The sequence below is a fragment of the Vigna unguiculata genome, chromosome 2 (assembly GCF_004118075.2).
Source record: "Vigna unguiculata cultivar IT97K-499-35 chromosome 2, ASM411807v1, whole genome shotgun sequence".
NCBI lineage: Eukaryota > Viridiplantae > Streptophyta > Magnoliopsida > Fabales > Fabaceae > Vigna > Vigna unguiculata.
This window is the reverse complement of record NC_040280.1, coordinates 24802046-24812118: the sequence shown is the minus strand read 5'-3', so window position 1 is coordinate 24812118 and position 10073 is coordinate 24802046. Positions and strand designations below refer to the sequence as shown.

The 10073-nt window shown below is 34.1% G+C and overlaps 1 protein-coding gene across 1 annotated transcript; it reads left to right on the top strand.

Moving 5' to 3' along the window:
- Nucleotides 1–1280: 1280 nt before the first annotated feature.
- Nucleotides 1281–8784, top strand: LOC114173973 (ABC transporter B family member 2-like). Its single transcript, XM_028058684.1, has 12 exons — nt 1281–2049; nt 2223–2277; nt 2414–2589; nt 3656–3856; nt 4127–4386; nt 4776–5316; nt 5417–5796; nt 5940–6358; nt 6754–6995; nt 7078–7325; nt 7426–7838; nt 8043–8784. The coding sequence occupies exons 1-12, from the start codon at nt 1798–1800 to the stop codon at nt 8591–8593; spliced, it is 3738 nt and encodes a 1245-aa protein (XP_027914485.1). The 5' UTR covers nt 1281–1797; the 3' UTR covers nt 8594–8784.
- Nucleotides 8785–10073: the final 1289 nt, after the last annotated feature.

Genomic DNA, 10073 nt, shown 5'->3' with positions numbered 1-10073 from the left:
TATAGGTAAATTATCTATTATGAAAAAAATTAAGTAAAAACATGAATGGATAACAATAACCTATAATTTCTTTCATGAAAAATATTTCATACTATGAATTTCATATACTATGAAAAACATTCTTCAATGTATTAACATCATTAGACTTAAATACACATTTGATTATCAATTTCGTTGTATTTGTTCACTTTGGTCCTCATGTTCTTTATTTTTGTCAATTTTGGTTAATTTGATTATTTTTGTAGCAATGTTTAAATAATTAATCTTAATGAATAGTGAGACGTATCAGTTTTTGATTTTTTAAATTTTTTTAAATTTTTTTAAATTTCTAAGAAAAACTTCTCACGTGTTGAGTCACAAGTGTGTCACATGTTAATTTGTGATTATGTTATTTTTTTATTCCATTTAACTTTTTATATTTATTATATTTATCCAATTTCAATTCTTATATTCGTAAATATTAGAATTTTCTCTTTTATCAGTTGATTTGAAAACTAATGTCATTCCTAATAGTCATAATATTAATGTCATTATTGTCTAGTTTTATTTTATGGTAGTTACTTGTCTTTTTATATTGTTATTATTATTATTTGGATTTCTATGCATTAACGTAACATAAATTTACATGCTTATACTAAATAATATATAATAATTTTTTTTTTATCTTTTATAATCACGTTGATTATATTTATTGATGTTTTAGTTGAACTAAAGAAATTGTAATGCATGAGAATGAAGATTTTATAAAGACAACATATATTACTTTGTTTATAGCGTAGAAATATAATAAGATTTATTGTTTCTGGATGTATATCAGAAATTAATCACATTCGGTATTTGACCTTACATTTAGGTATTTGACCTTGTCAACACTTCTGTACGTTGTTGATGCAGTGTCATGAGTTGAGTTACTCCATTACGTACACGTAGATTGAACTTCAACAAAAGTAAAAAAGAAAATAATAATAATACTCAGTATTGTTCTCACATCTTCAAATATATCTAGAATTTTTTTTTCAGAACTATCCTTATTTGCATGAACCAGTGCTGGTGCATCTGACATTTATATATGCTAGAAATCACGAAGACGCAAGACCCAGACCTTGGTTTTCAATGGTTCCCTCTTCCTTTTTCCTTATGTAGTTACAGTTTATGGTAAGTCTCAGTCACGGACTCAGCCAAGCCCATTTGAACTTATCTGGAGCCTACGTTCATATATATATATATATAGCAAACTTCAACAACTACCTCTCAATGTAATTTAATGCAGACAGAGAGCAAGAAAGAGAGTGCAGTTGAATACTGCAAAGTCACACACAGCTCATCATCATCATCACTATATGAACAACTCACGCAATGACCCAAGAAACACCTCAATAACAACATAATCAACCACTGAAGATTCAATAAACCTATCCGTATTATATTATTATATTGTAATTATGTTAAGGTTAAGTTGATTCTGAGCCTTGCATGCTATATCAAATCTTCGGTGATAATAAATATTCCATCTTCTTTTCTACCTTGTATATTATGACGCATCCACCACCTCCTACCCCATTCCTAATCTCTCCACGTTAGCTACTTTCTTCAATACAGCACCACAACCAAAATCACTACGTGCCCACTTCCTCTTTTCCCTTCCCATCTTCACTTTCTGCCCTTTGCAAACGCACATTCAAGTTTGCAGTTGCAGGGCACCTTCTGGTGTTAGCTACTACTACTTTTTTGCTTACTTTTTCAGTAAAGGATTGTTGTTCTTCTCTTTTTTTTTTTCTCTCTTTTTTTCTGGCCAGAATGTCAGACCGGGGTACCTTCTCCGGTGACTCGGCCGTGGATGCTAAGAGCAAAAAGGAACACAAAGTTTCTCTGCTGAAACTCTTCTCTTTTGCTGACTTCTATGACTGTGTTTTAATGGCCTTTGGATCTGTTGGGGCATGCATACATGGTGCTTCTGTTCCTGTTTTCTTTATCTTCTTTGGCAAGTTGATCAATGTCATAGGCTTGGCCTATCTTTTCCCCAAGGAAGCCTCTCACAAAGTTGCCAAGGTTTGTAGCAACCTTTTCTCCTGTCCTCTTCCAAATTAACCTTCCGAGGTAGTAACTGTTCGGCTGAAAAGAAAAAAAAAACAGCACTGTGATGCTTTCTGTCAATTGAAGAAATGTTACTATATCTTATAGCTGCATGTTTTAATGTGATACTCTTGTTTTGAATTTTGCAGTACTCTTTGGATTTTGTGTATCTAAGTATAGCAATATTGTTTTCATCTTGGATAGGTATGACAACAGCCAAGTCAAAAATCATGTATTATCTCAGTTGATTTAATTTAATTTTTCATTTCTTAGTAATTAACTAAAGAATATAATTAATATTGATGTTGGATTGATTATATATATATATATATATATATAGAGGTGGCTTGTTGGATGCATACTGGGGAACGTCAAGCTGCAAAGATGAGAATGGCTTATTTGAAGTCAATGTTGAATCAAGATATAAGCCTATTCGACACTGAGGCATCAACAGGAGAGGTTATTTCTGCCATCACCAGTGACATTATCATTGTTCAAGATGCACTATCCGAGAAGGTATGCATTTTAACCAATATTTCTTATTACAGATACACCAAGAACTTCTACAAAAACTCAAATTCCCTGCTCAATTTCAATTTTAACCTCATTCAGTTTTTTTGTTTGTTTTTTATGGCTTCTCCAATCTATCTAGTGAAATGTTTTCATTAATTATTATTAATTGTCACTTCAACTTTGTTCGTCAATTTTTAGTTTATGGAGCCTTCCCCAATTCCTCAGCTTCCCCATACCAGTAAGAGAAATAACTTTTTTTAAGAAGATTTTTCTTCATGTAATGTAAAATAACAAGAAAATGATAATAAAGATAGCAGGTAAGACTACAATTAATTGTTATTAAGAAAGTTTCCTTGAATATAGATTTGAAAATAGAATTTTTTTGAAAAAGAACATTGAATACACCTATTAAGATATAATAAATGCTCTTTGTTTGGGTAACAGCGTGGTGGGTTGGGGAATTTCCCTTGAAGCGGTAAAACAATAACTTCACCATTTGGCGTTTCTTATGGTTATGTTCTTCCCTTCTTCTGCGCCTGTCTTTTATCTCTGACACCATTGATATATGAAAATCGAACAGTGTGGATTTAATGCATCCGATAGCATTTATGCGCCCGGTCGATATGGTTGCGTTGATTTTAAGGTTTTGAACTTTTAAGCTGAGAGCTGCATGTGCCTCCAATAAAATGCACACTTACTTTAGGATGCATGTAATTATGATTCAGCATCTACCAACAGTATCTGTGTGACCGCTCACCAAGACACGTAACCATTTCCATGGTTTCAAGAAATTTGAATTAATGGAGCAAGTTTTGTGGTCTTTTACGTTATAACATTCGAAGAGTTCAACGTTAATTACTTATCAGAAGACCATAAAACCTTGTTAACTTAACCTGTTGTATTATATGATGCCATTATAAAAGCTGTTGCACATTCTAAATTAATTAACTTTTTTCATGGGTACTTCGTTAGAGGTGCTTAGAATTACTTGTAAATAAGTATTTTAAAACTTAACGAATGCATGCTTCTGGTAAAAAGATTGATAATAGTTGAAGATTGGAATTTACAGGTGGGGAACTTCATGCACTACATAAGCCGTTTTTTAGCGGGGTTTATTATTGGGTTTGTAAGAGTGTGGCAGATAAGTCTAGTGACTCTTTCAATTGTACCTTTGATTGCCCTTGCTGGAGGTCTTTATGCATACGTCACAATTGGCCTTATTGCAAAAGTTCGAAAAGCCTATGTGCGAGCTGGGGAAATTGCTGAAGAGGTAATTAATCAACTCAATTTTCACAAAATTTCTTGTGTACGATAAAAGAAATTCTTGCTACCTATGTGGTTTGGATTATTTATGGTGTTGCCAATGTTCATTAAAGAATGCTAAGTGAAATTCATGCAGAACATTAGATTGGCAGGAATTAGGTCACTAAATTAAGAGTGAAAGCTGTGGTATTTGCATGAATTTCAATCTTAGCAACAATAGTGTGTGGCTAGTTCTTCGAGACATGGCTCAATGTTGTGTACTCTTTGTGAGTTTCAGGTGATAGGTAATGTTAGAACGGTTCAAGCATTTGCAGGAGAAGAAAGAGCAGTAAGGTCGTATAAAGCTGCTCTCATGAAAACTTATGTAAACGGTAGAAAAGCGGGTTTGGCAAAGGGCCTGGGCCTGGGCTCAATGCACTGTGTTCTTTTTCTATCGTGGGCTTTGCTTGTTTGGTTCACTAGTATTGTCGTTCACAAGAATATTGCAAATGGAGGCGAGTCTTTCACTACCATGCTCAATGTTGTGATCTCTGGCCTGTAAGTCCTTTCTATCTTTTACATGACATCTTATAAGAGTTCATAATAATTGTGCATCGTGGAATAAGTTGCATCTTATTTTTGGTTTCAATTTTCATGCAGAAATTTGCACATGCACACACATGCAGTGAAGGGTATATAGGGCTGATATAATGAACTTAAATGATAGTACATTTTGCTGTTGTTCACTAGAGTGAATCACATATAGTTGAATAATAGTATAAAAACATGTTACAGTGTGCTTACCTATTTATTCTAATCTTAATCATATTTTCTGACTATAATTGACATTGCACTAATGGATTTGATCTAATTTAAGGTGGTATTTCTTGTGTTAAAGTTTTTTTCTTCATTAAGGTAAGTATGAAGGTCGTGTTTTTTTTTCTCAGATCACTTGGGCAGGCAGCACCAGATATCACTGCATTCATTCGAGCAAAGGCAGCAGCTTATCCAATCTTTGAGATGATAGAGAGGGACACAGTGACCAAAAGTAGCTCAAAAACTGGTCGCAAGTTGGGCAAATTGGAGGGTGACATCCAGTTTAAGAATGTCTGTTTCAGTTACCCATCTCGTCCAGATGTAGCAATATTCAACAACCTGTGTCTAGACATTCCTTCAGGGAAAATTGTAGCCCTTGTGGGAGGAAGTGGTTCGGGAAAGAGCACTGTCATATCATTGATCGAACGCTTTTACGAACCACTTTCTGGTCAGATACTGTTAGACAGGAATGATATCAGGGACCTTGATCTCAAATGGCTTAGGCAGCAAATTGGGCTGGTTAACCAAGAACCTGCCCTTTTTGCTACAAGCATCAAGGAGAATATACTTTATGGAAAAGATGATGCCACTCTCGAAGAACTAAAGCGTGCTGTGAAGCTTTCAGATGCTCAGTCTTTCATTAACAATCTTCCTGATAGACTAGAGACGCAGGTAAGATATTTGATTTTATGTATTGAAGAGGTTTTCCGTAACAAAGTAAATATGGTAGACTTTTTCTTTTCCTTGAGAGGTGGTACATTGTTTTTTTCAGGTTGGTGAGAGAGGGATACAACTCTCAGGAGGGCAAAAACAAAGGATTGCGATTTCTCGTGCAATCGTGAAAAATCCATCCATTCTTTTGTTGGATGAAGCAACGAGTGCTCTGGATGCGGAGTCTGAGAAGAGTGTGCAGGAGGCTCTTGATCGTGTGATGGTTGGGAGAACAACTGTTGTAGTGGCTCACAGACTTTCTACCATCAGGAATGCAGATTTGATTGCTGTTGTACAGGGAGGGAAGATTGTGGAAACTGGTAACCATGAAGAGCTCATGTCTAACCCAATTAGTGTATATGCATCTCTTGTTCAACTCCAAGAGGCAGCTTCTCTGCAACGCCTCCCTTCAGTTGGTCCTAGCATGGGACGCCAACCAAGGTACTTCATTCTCATTTTCATTGGGGACACTTAAATGTAAAGCTTTGATAAAAGTTTTAAAAATACAGAGGTTAATTGAATGTTTCTGTTATAACAATTCCATTAACGTGCTGTTTATGATTATATATTTCTATTGGTTGCAGCATAACCTACTCGAGAGAGTTATCCCGTACAACCACCAGCCTTGGTGGTAGTTTTCGATCAGATAAAGAATCTATTGGCCGTGTTTGTGCTGAAGAAACAGAAAATTCGGGCAAGAAAAAGTATGTTTCAGCAGCAAGACTGTATTCTATGGTTGGTCCTGACTGGTTTTATGGGGTTTTTGGTACCTTGTGCGCATTTATTGCTGGAGCACAGATGCCACTTTTTGCACTTGGAATTTCTCATGCGCTTGTATCATACTATATGGACTGGGAGACAACATGTCGCGAAGTAAAAAAAATTGCTTTCCTCTTCTGTGGAGGAGCAGTTATAACAGTCACTGTCCATGCCATTGAACATCTGTCTTTTGGAATCATGGGAGAGCGACTTACCCTTCGTGTGAGAGAAATGATGTTTTCAGGTAAAATTTATCAATTGGTTATTACTTGCTCCATCACTTATTCACTTTTCTTGCCAGAAAATTTTTCCTTTCAAGCTTCCTACTTCAATCAATTCACACTGAATGGCAATGTATCAGAAAAAATCCATTATTTTGTAGTGTGTATACTGTTACACTTTTTAAGGATTCGGTGTGTTCATGAATCATGAATCATGATCACTAATACAATTAATCAATCCATTTTCTGATTGATTATATTTTAAAGGTGCATTTGTATTGTAAGCATCCAATATGTTATTGCCTTTTTTACTTTGATGCATATAAAAATCTGAAAACTAAATACATAGCTATCGGGGCTCAAACATGATGATCTCTCTCTCTCTCTCAATTAACTTTCCTTGTTCATGTGGGTGCAGCTATCTTGAAGAACGAAATTGGATGGTTTGATGATACAAACAACACAAGTTCTATGCTTTCATCGCAGCTAGAGACTGATGCAACATTGTTAAGAACTATAGTCGTTGATCGTTCAACAATTCTGTTACAGAATATTGGTTTGGTTGTTGCTTCATTTATTATTGCGTTCATCTTGAACTGGAGAATAACACTTATTGTCATAGCTACATATCCTTTTGTTATTAGTGGTCATATCAGTGAGGTGATTTTCCTTATTTAACATCTCAACATTATAGAACTAGCATATCTTTCTGCGTTTTAATACATCCCTGGGATCATTTCAGAAACTCTTTATGAAAGGATATGGTGGCAACTTGAGCAAAGCATACCTAAAAGCCAACATGCTTGCTGGGGAGGCTGTGAGCAATATACGCACTGTGGCTGCATTTTGTTCTGAAGAAAAGGTCCTTGACCTTTATGCTAATGAGCTTGTTGATCCCTCTAAACGCTCATTTAAACGAGGCCAAATTGCTGGCATATTCTATGGCGTTTCCCAGTTCTTTATTTTCTCATCTTATGGCCTTGCCTTGTGGTAGATTTTTAACTTTGTTCTGTCTTAATAGGCTACTTGTAGGATTAATATCACACCAAATGCTGGTTACATTTGTGCTTAGAGTGTAAATCTTTTGCAGGTATGGATCTACATTGATGGAAAAGGAGCTTGCAAGCTTTAAATCAATTATGAAGTCATTTATGGTTTTGATAGTAACAGCTCTGGCAATGGGGGAGACTTTGGCCCTTGCCCCAGACCTTTTGAAAGGGAACCAAATGGTTGCATCAGTTTTTGAAGTGATGGATAGAAAGTCAGGAATATCAGGAGATGTTGGAGAAGAGTTGAAAACAGTGGAGGGAACAATTGAGCTCAAAAGAATCAATTTCAGCTACCCTTCAAGGCCAGATGTGATTATTTTCAAGGATTTCAACCTAAGAGTTCCCGCAGGCAAGAGTGTTGCTCTAGTGGGGCAAAGTGGTTCTGGTAAAAGCTCTGTGATTTCCCTTATCCTCAGATTTTATGATCCAATATCCGGAAGGGTGTTAGTTGATGGTAAGATATTCGAACTCCAAACACTTTGTTCAATGCAAAGATACAAACACATTCACTTAAAAAGGACAAACTCAATTTATTTTACTTTCTTATCTTCTTTGTGGAGAAGTTTATCCAATCTAAGGATTTGTTATTGACCCATTTGCATGCATGAACAATTTGGCTGTAACATTCTTTTAACCAGAATAAATGAAACTCTTACAGGCAAAGACATCACAAAACTTAATCTGAAATCTCTTAGGAGACACATTGGTCTTGTGCAACAAGAGCCAGCTCTTTTTGCCACATCAATTTATGAAAACATTCTCTATGGAAAAGAAGGTGCCTCTGATTCAGAAGTGATTGAAGCAGCTAAGCTTGCGAATGCTCATAACTTCATCAGTGGTCTTCCTGAGGGCTACTCCACCAAAGTAGGTGAACGAGGAGTGCAACTATCCGGTGGCCAAAGACAAAGGGTAGCCATTGCAAGAGCAGTTCTAAAGAACCCTGAAATCTTGCTTCTTGATGAAGCCACTAGTGCACTTGATGTGGAGTCAGAGCGTGTGGTGCAGCAAGCATTGGACAGATTAATGCAGAACAGAACAACAGTTATGGTGGCTCATAGGCTATCCACCATAAGAAATGCAGACCAAATCTCAGTTTTACAGGATGGAAAGATAATTGAGCAAGGGACTCATTCAAGTCTCATAGAGAATAAAAATGGAGCATACTTTAAACTAGTCAACCTTCAACAACAACAGCATCATCAATTATAGCATAATGGAAGAAGAACATAACAAAAAAACATGAATTTTTTATACTGTAATTTTGTATTTTTTTTTTTTAGTTTTTCCCCCACATTTATAGAGAATGATGTGGATTGGGAAGCTGATGTCGGATCCGAATAATTTCATACAATATATAAATATGTATGTAAGTTCTATAAAATGTAAAATGGCTTCATGTATGCAGTTCTTCATCCTGATTTATTATCATCTATGGTTATAGCATGCTTATACCATAAACAAAATAAAAGAACCTAACAAAATCAGTGTCAACATTGCTTATTCACATTCACCGTTCAATACATTACCTCAAACAAAATGGATAGGAACAATGATTCATCCTTGTACCGTAGAACTGCTCTTACTGGATTTTCACGTGAACTATGTAATACATTCTGTCACTGTGTCAGGATGTCAGAAATATCAATTCAAAGATTGATAAATTCTCTAGTCTGTTGTTTTGTCATTTTTCTTGTAAATTTTCTTATAATAATTAATACGTGTTTCAATAAATAATGGATATACTTCATGAATGAATATATTCTTTTTTATTTCCTAAATTAAAAAAAAAAAGGCATCTTGGCATAACACAAATAATTGCAGATCAGTTTTTCTATTGTATGTTAAAGTTATGACAATATCGTAATTCTTTTCATATCAGGAAAAGTCAAATGTCAAGTCAACTACATTGACCAAAACAGTATATATATATATATATATATATATATATATATATATATATATATATATATATACTTTTTATAATACGATGTTTCAAAATGTTAATTACATTAGTAATTTTAGTAAATCTCAATCTGTTATTCTTACACGTCACATAATTAGTTTATTATGAAATTTATACTAAAATTTTCAATTATTTTTCTTTTTTCGATGTATAATTAGTCAAAAAACTTCATCTTTCATCTTGTTGCAATTGACTGTATTTCATAGAAGAAATTATCTAATGACTCATTTTGATTTGCAACAAATAGTTATAAATTTCAAATTTTAGAATAACTAATTTTTCACATATAAATAATTGTATTAATTATATTTTTACACATTAACATAATTTAAAATAAAAGAATCCATTCTTTGTTTTTTATATATAATGTGTGAAAATTGATTTCTAGAGTTTTAATCGTGGTGTCTTTCTTTTGCCAATCAAGTGATCTAGTTATGGAAGAAAAATAAGACTAAAATGAGTGTTTTTATTGAAAGCAAAATAGATTTATTTTAATATGATTTACAAAAAAATGTAAAAGGGAATAAAGCGTAGAATAAGCATTAAACACAGTATTTAATGTGCGAAAAAATTATTTGGCATAAAATCTTCTGTATTAAAATAGCATTTGATAACATATGCATCCAATATTTAAAGTGTAAAATTGGGGAGAAAGTTATATGCCAATATTCATTATTCTGTCCTTATCCTATGTATTTCTCTACTATAATCTCTTGTATCATTTAT

Bases quoted from the DNA above. Each gene is read 5' to 3' on its own strand.
- LOC114173973 (XM_028058684.1), top strand. From the start codon at position 1,798: ATGTCAGACCGGGGTACCTTCTCCGGTGACTCGGCCGTGGATGCTAAG. The intron at 5,317-5,416 runs GTAAGATATTTG...TGTTTTTTTCAG, and splicing joins CTGATAGACTAGAGACGCAG to GTTGGTGAGAGAGGGATACA. The intron at 7,839-8,042 runs GTAAGATATTCG...AAACTCTTACAG, and splicing joins CGGAAGGGTGTTAGTTGATG to GCAAAGACATCACAAAACTT.